Source organism: Neophocaena asiaeorientalis, unplaced genomic scaffold (assembly GCF_003031525.2).
Source record: "Neophocaena asiaeorientalis asiaeorientalis breed wild unplaced genomic scaffold, Neophocaena_asiaeorientalis_V1.1 scaffold249, whole genome shotgun sequence".
In the NCBI taxonomy this organism is placed as follows: Eukaryota; Metazoa; Chordata; class Mammalia; order Artiodactyla; family Phocoenidae; genus Neophocaena; species Neophocaena asiaeorientalis.
Window position 1 is genome coordinate 3,432,930 of NW_020172625.1, and position 14,724 is coordinate 3,447,653.

At 43.3% G+C, this 14,724-nt stretch overlaps 1 protein-coding gene and 1 long non-coding RNA gene across 2 annotated transcripts in view; one reads left to right on the forward strand and one right to left on the reverse strand.

Moving 5' to 3' along the window:
* Nucleotides 1-6,431, forward strand: part of LOC112395659 (guanine nucleotide-binding protein subunit alpha-14) — a 189,336-nt gene extending 182,905 nt beyond the window's left edge. The window contains exons 4-7 of the mRNA XM_024738989.1: nt 669-797; nt 2,183-2,312; nt 4,843-4,996; nt 6,000-6,431. Of these exons, the coding sequence (XP_024594757.1) occupies nt 669-797; nt 2,183-2,312; nt 4,843-4,996; nt 6,000-6,190 (604 nt within the window). The 3' untranslated portion in view covers nt 6,191-6,431. The remainder of the gene's footprint in view (nt 1-668; nt 798-2,182; nt 2,313-4,842; nt 4,997-5,999) is intronic.
* Nucleotides 1-13,314, reverse strand: part of LOC112395660 (uncharacterized) — a 20,981-nt gene extending 7,667 nt beyond the window's left edge. Inside the window, exons 1-4 of the long non-coding RNA XR_003002416.1 lie at nt 13,009-13,314; nt 12,168-12,289; nt 11,275-11,427; nt 8,955-9,083 (exon numbers count right to left, since the gene is read on the reverse strand). This is a non-coding gene — a long non-coding RNA (uncharacterized LOC112395660). The remainder of the gene's footprint in view (nt 1-8,954; nt 9,084-11,274; nt 11,428-12,167; nt 12,290-13,008) is intronic.
* Between the last annotated feature and the right edge of the window lie 1,410 nt (nt 13,315-14,724).

The window sequence follows — 14,724 nt, forward strand, 5'->3', positions numbered from 1 at the left end:
TCTCTCTTTGCAGGGGGCTCCAAGTCACCAATGCCGTCATTGGCCAGGGCCTCAGCTATTTATGCAAAAGTGACTCTTTAAAAGGCCTTAAGATTAAAAAAAAAGTAGTGTCCTCTTGTTTTACCACAGAAAAAGTGACATGTCTTAAGCTTAGGGCTTTAATATTTGGCCAAAAATAATCCAAGACAAGCTTTGGGTTATTTTAGGTGTTCAGTTTCCCAGTGTAACAAGGAACTTTTTCTCATTTTGAGAGGACTTCCCATTGGACTAACTCATTGAGCCAGGTGTCCAAGAACAGCATCTACATTCTGTAATGTTCTTGGATGAGGGCGTGTGGGAGGGAGAAGGACCTTTGGGGAGAGGAGGACACGTGAGACGTCAGAGGGCCTGTTCCAATCTCCTCCTCCTGTGGCCCCGCTGGCTCCCTCACTGGCCAGAGTGACGGAGCTGAGAACCAGCAGGAAGAGAGGCGAGATCTGCACATTTCCCAGAAGGCTCACGAAGGCTTCTGATTCATAGTCTCTCCACACAGTTGTAGGAGGGCTGGAGTGTTGGCTCTCACGAAAGTCACTGATGAATCCGTGAATCTGAGTAGGGTCACTGTGAGTTGGGGTGACTTCCCTGGAGGGGCATTTCTCCCTTCTCAGCATCTTGTTCTCTAACATCAGTTACCTGACGGACATTGACCGGATCGCCATGCCATCGTTCGTGCCAACGCAGCAAGACGTGCTTCGTGTCCGAGTGCCCACAACCGGCATCATTGAGTACCCATTTGATTTGGAAAACATCATCTTTCGGTACGTCTGTCACCCTGACATGGTCCGTTAAGAATCTGTCCAGGCTTGGAAGTCCCCATATGGAGTCTTAAATGTGTTATTGCTAAAAGGGCTTCCATCTCTTAGGGCAATATTGGCCCTCTCTCCATCACAGGGTATTTAGAATTGTGGTTGGTCTTAAGTCTACAGTGGAGAGAAAACCACCTTTATATTCCCCTTAGAGAAGAAGAGACTCCCTACTGATGTCTGGAATGATTCTTATGTGTAAAACACACACACACACACACACACACACACAGTGTATATTTCTGTAACCCACAGAGTGAAGATACTGTTGAATATTTCTCTTCCCTTCTATTCTCTTCTCCAAGATTTATCACTGCAGATTTCAAGGGACTTTTATATCTGTTAGTTCCCTTGTTCCTCCTAATAATTGTTACACACGCTTGTCTAGTTGAGACAGCGTAAGTACAGTCCTGCCGTGTCCAGGTCCTGTCTGTACCCCACCTGCATCTCAGTGCTTCTGGAGCACTGTCATGTCGGGGGAGCCCTCTGATCGAGCCCCTTGATATTCTGCATCTCTGCAAGCACGTGCCCTATGCCTGCGTGCCCATAAATTTATCCAAACCTTTTCAGAATCAGCTGCTGCTTGCAGCTTCCAAAACCTGACTCTGGTCCACAGATGTATTCTCTTTAGCCCACTTGACGTTTAAAAACATTTTTGAGCCAATATTTATAAAGATTGGGCTATTTTGCTGGAAACATTTGCTACCTCTTGGTAAGGTGGGGGATGGTTTCTCTTGAAACGTTGGAGGATCTGGTCCAATAGCGAGGCTGTGTCTTTGTCCAGCTGCAGTGGTGTAGCAGCCATCCCTTTAGACAGGGCCCAGCACTCTTGAAGTACATGCTTTTCTACTCTAGAGAGGCGCCTTGGACTCATTTCCATAAACTGGTGGCACCCAGCTAATGCAGAAAGGATTTGTAGATTAACTGGAGGAGCCAGTGAAACAAGAAGGGGGAGGGCTGGAAGGAAGCCCAGTGGTCCTGAAGCCTGCCTGCCTGCATTTCTACTCTTTTGTGTCTGGTGTCCTGGCACTCTCTGGTGGTTAGGGCAATGCCCAAGTGGATGCTTGAGCTTTCTGCCGGGACTATTGCAGCAGCTTTCCTAACCAGTGTCTCCAAGCAGGCTCCACCCGAGTGACCTCGGCACACATCTTTAGTAACTTCACTTACATTCTGTGCCTCCTTTGCTAGGAAACATCCAGTGGTTCCTCATTGCCTAAAGTAGCAGTGCTCAAACATTTTAATCTTAGGATCCCTTTTTATTCTTAAAAATTACTGAGGACCCTAAAGAGTGTGATTTCCGTGTCCTTTCCTCCAAAGAGTCATATGTTTCTGTTGAACAGGATGGTGGATGTTGGTGGCCAACGATCTGAAAGACGGAAATGGATTCACTGCTTTGAGAGTGTCACCTCCATTATTTTTTTGGTCGCTCTGAGTGAATACGACCAGGTCCTGGCTGAGTGTGACAATGAGGTATGCTGGGTGAGGGATTCAGTTAGCTGTGGAAGACAGAAACCTATTTCTGCCGTTTGCAAGAAGCCAGCCAGCTCTGGCATTAGACCCTATCCCTTAGGTTAAATCGCCTCGCTCTGCAAAGTGAAGTCTGTGGGCTGACAGCACAGGCGTCACCTGGGTGCTTGTTAGAAATGCACACCTTCTGAATCAACCCAGACCGAATAAATCAGGATCTTTAAGATCCCAGGTGATTTGAGAATCACTAACCTAGAATCCTGGTTCTTAAACTCAGGTATACACTAAAATCCCCAAGGGACCTTAACGCAAAACCTGGCGGCTGGGGCCAACCCCAGAGATTAATTTAATTGGTGCTGTGTGTGGCCTGAGCTTGGGGGTTTAATCTAATGTACTACAAAGGGTAGAGCCACTCAAAACCATGGGTCTCAGCCTTGGCTGCATATTAAAAAAAAAAAAAAAAAAAAAAGAATCTTTAGGACCCTATAGTAGACATTCCTACTTCCTGGTTTTGAGTTGGGGGTATCTTCACTAAGGCCCCTGGGGATGTTAATATACAGCCAAAGTTGAACAACACTATTTCTAATAAGCTTCATCTGAGAACAGGCTTCCCAGCCTCCATGGCCCATGGCCCTCCCAGATTAGGTCCCTAGCTGAGTTGGCATGGGGAGTGTTGCCATATGCTTGGAGCTGTCCTGGGCCCGCCTGGGATGGCATCTGCCCTTTGCTTTCCCTGGAAGGGACTTGCTCAGGGCAGCTGGGACTGATCCACCCCAGTCAGGCATTCAGTGTCCTCTGCAGAGTGGCCATGACGCTGGCTGGGTGAACTCCGTTAGCTAGATCTGCCTGGAAAGTGAGGGGAACCATCGCAGTCACTTCTTTGTGAGGTTGGGGGTATTTTCTGTGTGATAACCATTGTCTTTTCCCCGACCCTTTGCACAAGACCTCTTGACCTTTTACAACAGAAATATCTCTTGCTTGTAGGGCATGAAAGTAAATCAATAAAGAATTATTTCCAGGATTAGGCCATGATTATGAACAGATTCTGTCTGGTATTTATTGAGAGCAGACATTTCTCTGAGGAGCACAGTTCCATTAGCTTATTAGTGGGGGATTAGCCCATTTACTGGTGTCACTGTGCAAAGAAGAACAGAGATCTTGGCGGCTGCCCAGCTCTTCCAGTGGAGAGATTTTTTTAAAAAAGTGAAGGTATTGAGTTACCAATATGAAAAATTAGCTCCAGATCTGTCTCAGGAATTACCTAGGACATTTCTCGGGAAACTCAAAGGATTCGTCAGCTGCGCCAGGGGTAAGTACCTTACCCTGATGTGCCTAGAAATTAAATATTTTCTCCTCTCTGAAAAATCCTAGGTTGCCACTCCAGACTTTTCCATCCTAGTTGTAGATGTGTGTTGCATCCACGCACTATGCCGTATAGGAATTGTTTTTTCATATGTTGTATTTCCTTGGAGATCATTATTGGTAAGATTATAATAAATTTTAAAGAAGCTTTAAAAACAAGTGAGATGTTACCTTTCTGGTAGTAAATTCCAGAATTGATCTCCAGAAACGTACTGAGTAGGATAATGGGCCCAGGAGTTGGGAGTTGTAGGAACAGAAATTTAGGGCGTGTCCCTCTGGAGCCGGTGCACTGGGCTTTCGTGTTTCTCAGTCTAAAGGAAGGAAGGAAAGTGTTTCTTTCCTCTTAGAAATACTTGAGAGCGGAATGCTAGCCAGAACAATTATTTGTCACCAGGTAAGATTTGTATGTGCCCTGTCTGCTCCCCATAAGTTAGGATCACTTAATATTTTCTTGCCAGTGTCTAATGGCCAGAAATGACTACTGTCCTTCTACATAGCTTCCACTAGATTGTACTATTTATTATACAGTCTTGGAAAAGTACTTAAATTTTGTGAACGATAGTATGCTCACCTATAAAACGGGGACACGTCCCCCTTGGGGAGCTCGCTTGTGTTACACACGTGTCAAGCATGGTGCAGGGCAGCTGCTCAGGAGCGTTAGTTCCCTTCTCTGCCAGCGTCCAGCATTCCTAAGGGCGGTGGCCCTGCCGGAAGAGCCTTCCTTCCTCTCATTGTCACCGGCCTCCCGACACCCAGCCTGGAAGCCCACACCCAATTAAAGTGTGTCTCAGGTCGGTCTGCATCTCTGAACTGCCCCCACTTGGTAATCCCAGTAGTTCTACACAGAAAACTTCCATCAACTATGGGTTTGAACCTTCTTTTTCCAAGTTGCACAGAAGCCTTTCTTATATCCTTATGTGTTTTGGGGTCAGAGAAGAGTTTGGGTGCTACAGGAGAGGAGATCCCGAAGGGGGTGATTAATGAGAGGGTGGGGACCAGGGAAATAGCGGCCGGAGACCCCACTTGCTCAGCAGCCTCAGCAAGGGCAGCGACCTGGAGACGGCGGCTGGGTAAGAGGAGGACAGATGGGTGGAGCCAGTGATTTGGTATGTTGTTCCCGAACCGTTGCTTTTCTTTCTAATTTATCCTAAGTCTCTTGTTTTTCACTTAGAACCGCATGGAGGAAAGCAAAGCCCTATTTAAAACCATCATCACCTACCCCTGGTTCCTGAACTCATCGGTGATTTTGTTTTTAAACAAGAAGGATCTTTTGGAAGAGAAAATCATGTACTCTCATCTAATTAGCTATTTCCCAGAATACACCGGTAAGTAAGTGTCCATCTTGCTGACCTGGCCGCCCTGGCATCAGTTCAGAGTTCTCAGCGTGGCTCGTAGGGGCCTCCCTCATCTGCCTCTAATGGACTTTCTCACCATTCCCCACCTCTGAATGGAAGCTCCAGTTGAATCACTGCGTGTTTTCACCTCAGCACCTCCGCACACACCTCTCCCAATGCCTGGAATACACTGCCAGCTCCTTTGCTAACTCCACTTTGTTCTTTGAGACCCAGCTCAGGCACTTCCCCCTTTGGGAAGTCCACCCCCCCCTCATGCTCCCCTGGGGGCCTGGGCTTGCCTTGCTCTCTCTCGGCCTTCAGCTCTCACCCCAGTCAGATCCTGAGGGCAGAGACTGGGCCTGACTCACCTTTGCACTTCCAGGGCCAGTCAGAGCACCTGGCACTTCTGATGTGTAAGGTGAAGTGTGGCAGCCCTTTACCAGACGCAGGGTAGACGCTGAAGGTATCTATATGACCTATCCAAGGCAGGAGACTTTATGCCCTATTGCTAATTATTTCTGGTGTAGAAACGTTACCAAGTTTGACATTGATACTTAGAGAAGTAGTGTTTAAGCACTCTCCTTTTTCCCTTTATTCACCACGTTGCCATGTAGTATACAGCTCTCAAGCTTTAGAGTCAGACTTGGGTGACTAGTTATGTTAGTCCCCATATTCTTTCTCTTTGCTCTCCTAGTTCACTTAAGAATTACCTCTTCAAAAGTGGTCCAAATCAGAAAATTAAATTAGGTCATTTTTCAACAAATCTCCTTAAAGTATGATTTTTAGATACCAGGGGACACTTTAAAATACTCTTTTGCAGGTTCATAATAAGGTGTAATAAAAATAGTGTCCCAGGTAAATGAGTCTCTAGAGATAAGATGGCTCAAAGGAGGATTCCAAATAAGAACAAGAGTGGATTGAAAATGATTTTGGGAGGACGTGGTGGTGAGTTGGGATCTTTCTTTTTTATTCCTCTAACTGCCCTCATGACTAGGACCAAAGCAAGATGTCAAAGCTGCCAGAGACTTTATCCTGAAGCTCTATCAAGATCAGAATCCCGACAAAGAGAAAGTCATCTATTCCCACTTCACATGCGCTACAGACACAGAGAATATCCGCTTCGTGTTTGCTGCTGTGAAAGACACAATTCTACAACTAAACCTGAGGGAATTCAACCTAGTTTGAAAGCTGCTGCCCACTCCTCACCCAGGCCAGCAAACCGGATTTGCAAGCTCCTCGTGTTTTTATTTGTAAGTGCTTCTGACATCACTCGGCCCAGCCCAGAGGTGGCACCAAGTCCATCATGCAGGCCACAGGGATGGGGATGGGTGATGGAGCTTGTAAGATATTTGAGTTTAGCAAAACTTTTTCAAAGTCTTTATTCCCAAGTTGTTTTTACATTTCTTTTCTTGACTTTAGGCTGTAAGATTTTTGTGTAATTTTTGAATTTGATATTTTATAGAATTTTTAAGAACCACTGTGATTTACGATTTTGTTTTTTTTTAATTGAAGTGTGTGTAAGAATAGCTGTTAAAAAAAAATCACATAACAGAGGACTCAATTTATAGGTCATGCTTTGAGACCTCTAGGATTATCCTTTTTTTAACTAAATCTTGTAATTGAGTGTTCTCTAGGATTATCCTTTTTTTAACTAAATCTTGTAATTGAGTGTTTTTCTCTCCATGCTGAAGTATACCTTTAACATGCAACCAGAGACTTTTTTTTAAAAACAGTTGGTTCTTCTTTGTGTTAACTTTCTAAGTCAAATTAATGACAGTATCAGTACCTCTAATTTAGTTTTGCCACAATTTGATCACTATGGAACCAAAGTTGACATAAGAAGATAAATGGGCTCTAGATAGTATATATGTTGTGTTGCTGAAAAATGTGTGTGTGTGTGTGTGTGTGTATATATATATATATATATATATATAAATTCCAGTGTAAATGACCAGGTCTTATAAACTTATGAAATAAGTTTTAAAACCCAACCTGTTTAACAAATGTAATGTAAGCCCTGCCAAAGGTCTGATGGCCACCACAGATTTGCTGTTTGAACCATGTATGCTGTGCCTTTCTGAGGCAGTTAAGAATATACCATTTTTCCATTAGCATTGGATAATGTGTTTCCTTGAGCTCATGGTTGATTGATGGATAGTTATGCTCCTAAAAAGAAGAATGCTGTGACTTTAATAGTTAATAACTCAGAAACTTTCTAAATGTCCTTAGAGGGGAGGAAAACTAGTTTTACCTCCACCCTTCTAGGTTCTTGGCTGAGACCCCACCCCTGTAATACAAGATTAACAGGAGAAAAGTAACATCTAACAAACACCATTTATACCTCCTGTATACATGGGAGCTACCCTGGAAAACTGAGTTTAACTCCCCTGAAATGGCCCAAGCCATCACCTTAATTACCTTCTTCAGCTAAAGACACAAGAAAGATGGAGGAGGAGGGAAGGTCAGTTATGGGAGGTTAACAGGTAAAGCACAGTAGAAAAGGGTAAGGTTGTTTTGCAGAATTAAGCTGGGCACCTTCTCCATTGATAAAGAGTTTCTTGTCATTTAGAGTCACCCTTCTCTTCTAGGTACAGAGAGGGAGATGCGCTTAAAATGGAGAGTTCCCTTATAAATGTAAATTTCCCTTACAATAGGTTTTCAGAGCTTTTCCTGTGTCTATTGTTTCTTAAAAATAATCACCAAAAAGCACATGAACAGATGCTAAATCAAAACTACAATGAGGTATCACTTCACACCAGTCAGAATGGCCATCATCAAAAAATCTACAAACAATAAATGCTGGAGAGGGTGTAGAGAAAAGGGAACCATCTTGCACTGTTGGTGGGAATGTAAATTGGTACAGCCACTATGCAGAACAGTATGGAGAGGAGTCCTTAGAAAACTAAAACTAGTTACCATATGACCCAGCAATACCACTCCTGGGCATATATCCGGAGAAAACCATAATTCAAAAAGACACATGCACCCCCAATGTTCATGGCAGCACTATTTACAATAGCCAAGACAGGGAAGCAACCTAAATGTCCATCGACAGAGGAATGGATAAAGAAGATGTGGTACATATATACAATGGAATATTACTCAGCCATTAAAAAGAATGAAATAATGCCATTTGCAGCAACATGGATGGATCTAGAGACTGTCATACTAAGTGAAGTCAGAAAGAGAAAGACAAATATATAATATCGCTTATATGTGGAATCTAAAAAAATGGTACAAATGAACTTATTTACAAAACAGAAATCGACTCACAGATGTAGAAAACAAACTTATGGTTACCAAGTGAGGGGGAGGGATTAAATTGGGAGATTGGTATTGACACATATACAGTACTATATATAAAATAGATAACTAATAGGAACCTACTCTATAGCACAGGGAACTCTACTCAATACTCTGTAATACCCTATTTGGGAAAAGAATCTAACAACTAAACTAATAGTCAGCTCAAAGTAATCCTTATACTGAAGAAGCAAATTTTGGGGTGGCATATTCTGTTCCTCTTCAGTCCTGTCTTTGAAAGCTCAATGAGGGACTTCCCTGGAGGTCCAGTGGGTAAGACTCCATGCTCCCAATGCAGGGGGTCCAGGTTCAATTCCTGGTCAGGGAGCTGGATCCCACATGCATGCCACAACTATGAAGTCCACATACCACAACTAAGAAGCCCACATGCTGCAACTAAAGATCCTGCATGCCACAGCAAAGATCCCCTACGCTGCAACGTCCCAATGCAGGGGGCCAAGGTTCAATTCTTGGTCGGGGAACGAGATCCCACATGCATGCCACAACTAAGAAGTCCACATGCCACAATGAAGAGCCAGCACAGCCAAAGTAAATAAATAAATAAATAATAAATTAAAAAGTTCAATGAAGTTTCACAGTCTAGAAGCTAGGCTGATAGAGTGCACTATTATTTCATTGAACCAACCTCTTAATCTCGAGGACAGGTCAGCTCAGTTAAACAGTTGTGTCTCATTTCAGGAGCTGGTGTTGCCAGTGGGGTCCCGAAGTTAGCCTTATACGGTGCGAGCAATTGGGTATTTAATAAGAGGCATGTCTGTGGAAACAAGAAAAAAACAAAAGTTAGTGGTTGGGTCAAATTATAAACTCAGCCTGAGTCCCGAAGGCTGCTAGTCAGATTTCTAGATGTTGGGGTTGAAGCATCTTCTGCAATTTGAATTTGTCTGATGTCATCGGATGTCCAGATAAACGTCCTGAGTGGTCCACACAGCAACAGGCACAAAGGTGATCTAACCGTGAGCCGCTGGGGTCATTTCTCTGAACTTTATGTCAGTCCATTCACATTCAGTTTGCAGGGCTTTGGGAAATAACTTTTGCAAAAGCACAATAACTTTCATAAATGACAAAAGACTTAAAAACAGCAATGGTTAAAGATATAATGAGCCTTTGTTGTAATGCAATTGACAAGGAAATATGGTTATGTCTGTGACATACCTTTTAAGATAATAACTAGAATTACAAGTGATAATATTATATCAGGACATATCAGATTTCTAGGAACTTCATACAATTTGTTCTTAGTGATTCCAAGTCAAAAGAGTGGAAGAAAATTGGAAACGTTAGTTTGAAGAGATGTAGCCAGATTATTTGAGGAAAGTAGGATAATTCAGGATCTAGTCCCGTTTACAGGAAAATAATGAAACTTCAGACAGTTAACAGGACTAGAACCTGATATCCACAAGGGTATATTATTTACGGAAGCATCATTTTCCTCTCTACAGTCAGCCACATTTTTACCAAAGGAGAAGATTTCCATTCCAACTGAGATGGAAATAACATTACTATGTTCTGGAGCTTTAGGGTTTAGTACAATTTACCTTTGTAAAGTCTGTATAAAGCATTCAGCAAAGGCCTTCGAATGCTCTCCTTGAGTGTACCATTCAACCTTGGACCAGTTCACTCTTGCTTCTATCATCCTCTGAACACTAACCTCCACTGATCCATTTCCTGATCATTTGCAGGAGAGCCTGGGAGAAATTCTGGTCATCTGTTTCCTTGGTTGGGGGTGGGGTGGGGTGGGGGTGGGGTCCAGCAGGGGGCTGTCTGGCTTCTCTGATAACTGCAGTATAATTATGGGTGGGAAGAATACCCCCGAGCATCCAGTCAATGTCCTTGAGAGTGAGGTTGTGAATGGCCACTGATCTTTCTAACTCTAAATCTGGTAGGATCTTCTGAAAGTGCAGGCAAAAGGGGCTTTGTAATTTTACCTTGTTAAAAGAGTCCCTAAGGCTAGACACCATACTCCTTTGTGTCCTCTTTTCAATTTGATCTTTCCATAGGTACTAATAAGACAATTCCTGAGAATGAGAATTTTTTCCCAATTTTATAAGTTTCCAACTGGAAAATTTTTTTCCAATTTCATAAAAGTTTTTCCAGTTCAAAAGATCCATCATCTTGCCATTGATGAATAGGATCTTCAATGGTATATTAATCTCAACAGCAACTCAAACCAGTATGGCTCTTTATGGCTTAACCGTGGATGCAAGAGGTGTCCCCTAGGACAGTGCAAAAGCCTGACCCTCATAATGTCAAGAAAGTTCACTCCCAGAGTTAGCCTAAGAAAGCAAAGACCTTCTTTGTCACAGGTGGTAGGAATGGTGTCCTGAAAATAATCTGTCACGTTTTCTGTGAGAACATGAAACACCTCCAGTCACAAACCTGCTAATCTGTAATACCAGGCAAGACACTACTGGAATGGGGCTTTTCCACCACTAACAAGACAACAGAGGTTGAGACGCCAAAGGCCCCTTATGGACAAGGACCCCTTAAGACAAACTCCCCTGAGAGCTGGCACAGTGGGACAAAGAGAATGTGTTTCGAGTTGCCATCCTATAGTGGCTGCCGGATACAGGCTGATACTAGCACCTTCCAGCTGGTGATGACTAGAGAGAGTTTTCTTACTAGTCAAAAAGCCAAGCTCTCAAGACAAAGAACAAGATGAAAGGAAAACCTTATCTGACCTATGGTTCTCCTCCTTATGACAAATGACACAAAAGACAGAGACAACATAAGACAGTGACCATCTATGGAAGGGAAAGGATCAACAGAAAACAAGAGTGCTTATAACAAAATCTTTACCAGTCTTTATGCTCAAGGAACTAATTCACACAAATATTTTCTTCTGTGAATCTAAATTTGGAAAGAATAAGGTGAAATTTCCCCTTCCTCTCTCTACTGGGCCCTAGAGACAGAGATCCGAGAGAGGTGACTTTGGTAAGAATTCTTACCCTTCGCTGGCTTCTGCCAGTTTTCCAGGTTCCTATCTTCAGGCTCCAGAAGAAGTACAGTGTTTCAGCAGATCCCATCACGGGTCACCAAACCGTCAGTGAGGAAAAAAAATTTCCCTCTACCATTCTAGGTTGTTGGCTGAGACCCCACCCCTGTAATAAAAGACAGACTAACAGGAGAAAAACAAATAGAAAACAAATAACATGTATACATCCTGTATACATGGGGGAGACCCTGGAAAACTAACTCCCTCAAGTAGCCCAAGCCATCATCTTAAATTCCTTTTTCAGCTAAAGACACAAGAAAAATGTTGGGAGGTGGAGAAGGCCAGTTATGGGAAGTTACTAGGAAAAACACAGTAAACAGAGTAAGGTTGTTACGCAGATTTAAGTTGGGTATCTTCTCCACTGATGAGAGTTTCTTGTGATTTAGAGTCATCCTTCTCTTCCTGGCACAGATTAGAAGACACACTTACAAATAAAAATTTCTCTTATAAATGTAAATGTCTCCTACAAATGAGTAACTTCTACTAGATTTTTAGAGCTTTTCTTCTGTCTGTTTCTTAAAAATAATCCGCTCAAAATAATCCTTATGCCAAAGAGGCATATTTTGGGAGGGCATATTCTGCGCCCCTTCATCCTCCTTTCTGAGGCAAGTCTATTCATCGTCGCACTGAGGTTCCCTTAGCAGCTGGCTCAGTAAAGCAGAAGCAGAATCACCTGGGAAGTGCAGAGTGCTTCAAATCAAAGGCCCAAGATGGTTTTGTTTCTGTTTTTTATTTGAAGGTGTGTACACACATATAAATACACATACACACGTAAGCACATCGTTCAGAGATTTAAGATGTGACATGTTGTATCACCAGTCTACAAAATGTACCCAGATTACTTACATACGTTATGGAACAATCAGCATTCCTGTAACTGCAGTAAGCCTTTATCAGCCACTTAGGATAGTCAGGTTCTCATTCTGTTGGAACACTTCCAAGTGTGAATCTATTGAAGAACAGCTATGCTGGAAAAGACAGAAATTAAGCTTATAAGAAGCTAGTGATTCTACAATAGTAATATTAAGCTTTAAAAGCTAAACTTCACTCAAGAAATGAAGGCAAAAGCAACAGTTTTTGTGAAACCTGACAACGATATTAAAATTTTATCTAGAACAGTAACAGTCCAGGAATAGCCAAGACAATTTTGCACAAAAAAACAAAGAACGGGAGACGTGGAAGCAGGTGCCCATCGCTGCCCCTGCTGTCCCGGGAGAGCATGGGCTGCCACCACCACTAAGAAACACAGGAGCACGTGCCAGTTGCTGCCCCCACTATCCCGGGGGCATGGGGGCCACTGCTGCCACTGGAAGACCCGTGAACAGGGGCTGATTGCTGCCTCCACCGTAATGGGAGCACACACGGGTCACCGCACCCACACATCCCATATAATCAAACCCCATACCCACTGGGTAGGTGACCCACAAACTGGAAAATAATTATATCACAGAGGTTCTCCCACAGGAGAGTTCTGAGTCCCACGTCAGGCTCCCCAGCCGGAGGGTCCGGCATCAGAAGGAGGAGTCCCCAGGGCATTTAGCTTTGAAGGCCAGTGGGGCTTGAGTGCAGGAGCTCCACAGGACTGAGGGAAACAGAGACTCCACTCTTGGAGGGCGCACACAAGTTTTCACGTGCACTGGGACCCAGCACAAAGAAGTGATTTCATAGGAGACTGGACTAGACCTACCTGTGGGTATTGAAGGGTCTCCTGAAGAGGTGGGGGTTGATTGTGGCTCTCTCTGTGCAAGGACACCTGTGGTGAAGGACCCAGGGAATACTGATTGGTGTGAGCTCTCCCAGAAGTCACCATTTTGGCACCAAGAAGTGGCCCCACCCTACAGCCTGCAGGCTCCAGTGCTGGGAGGCCTCAGGCCAAACAACCAGCAGTCATGGGGTGGGGAGACATAGCCCGACCCATCAGCAGACAGGCAGCCTAAAGTTGTACTGAGCTCACAGCCACCTCTAAACACACTCCTTGACACATTTCTGCCCACCAGAGGGACAAGACCCACCTCCATGCACCAGTGGGCAGGCACCAGTCCCTCCCACCAGGAAGCCTGCACAAGCCCCTAAATCAGTCTCACCCACTGGGGGGCAGACACCAGAAGCAAGAGGAACTACAATCCTGCAGCCTGAGGAAAGGAGACCAAAAACACAGAAAGTTAGACAAAATGAAGTGGCAGAGAAACACATTCCAGACAAACGAACAAGATAAAACCCCGGAAGAACAACTAAGTGAATTGGAGATAGGCAATCTATTTGAAAAACAATTCAAGGTATTGTTGGTAAAGACGACCCAAGATCTTGGAAAAAGAATGGAGGCACAGACCAAGAAGATACAAGAAATGTTTAACAAAGAGCTAGAAGATTTAAAGAACAAACAGATGAACAATACAATAATTGAAATGAAAAATACACTAGAATGAATCAATAGAATAAGTGAGACAGAAGAACAAATAAGTGAGCTGAAAGAGTGGTGGGAATCACTGCCACAGAACAGAATAAAGAAGGAAGAATGAAAAGAAATGAGGACAGTCTAAGAGACTTCTGGGACAACATTAAACACACCAACATTCCCCTTACAGGGGTCCCAGAAGAGAAGAGAGAGAGAAAGGACCTGAGAAAACATTTGAAGAGATTATAACTAAAAACTTCCCTAACATGGGAAAGGGAATACTCACTCAAGTCCACGAAGTGCAGAGTCCCATACAGGATAAACCCAAGGAGGAACATGTCGAGACACATATATTAGTAAAACTGACAAAGATTAAAAACAAAGAGAAAATGTTAAAAGCAACAAATAAGAAACAAGGGAATCCCCATAAGGTTATCAGCTGATTTTTTCAGCAGAAACCCTGCAGTCCAGAAGGGAGTAGCACTATGTATTTAAGTGATACAAGGGAAAAACCTACAACCAAGAGTACTCTACCCAGCAAGGCTCTTGTTCAGATTTGACAGAGAAATGAAAAGCCTGTTTACAGACAATCAAAAGCTAATAGAATTCAGCACCACCAAACCAGCTTTACAACAAGTGCTAAAGGAACTTCTCTAGGCAGAAAAGGCCACAACTAGAAACAAGAAAATTACGAATGGGAAAGCTCACCAATAAAGGCAAACATACAGTAAACGTAGGAAATCATTTACACACAAATTTATCAAAACCAGCAATCCTGAGGAGAGTACAAATGCAGGGTACTGGAAATGCATTTGATATTAAGAGACCAGCAACTTAAAACAATCTTGTTTATATACAGACTGCTAGATCAAAACCTCATGGGAACAGCAAACCAAAAACCTACAATAGATACACATACAAAAAAGAAAAAGCAATCCAAACACAACACAAAAGATAGTCATCAAATCACAAGGGAAAAAAAAGAGGAAGGGAAGAAAAAAGACCTAC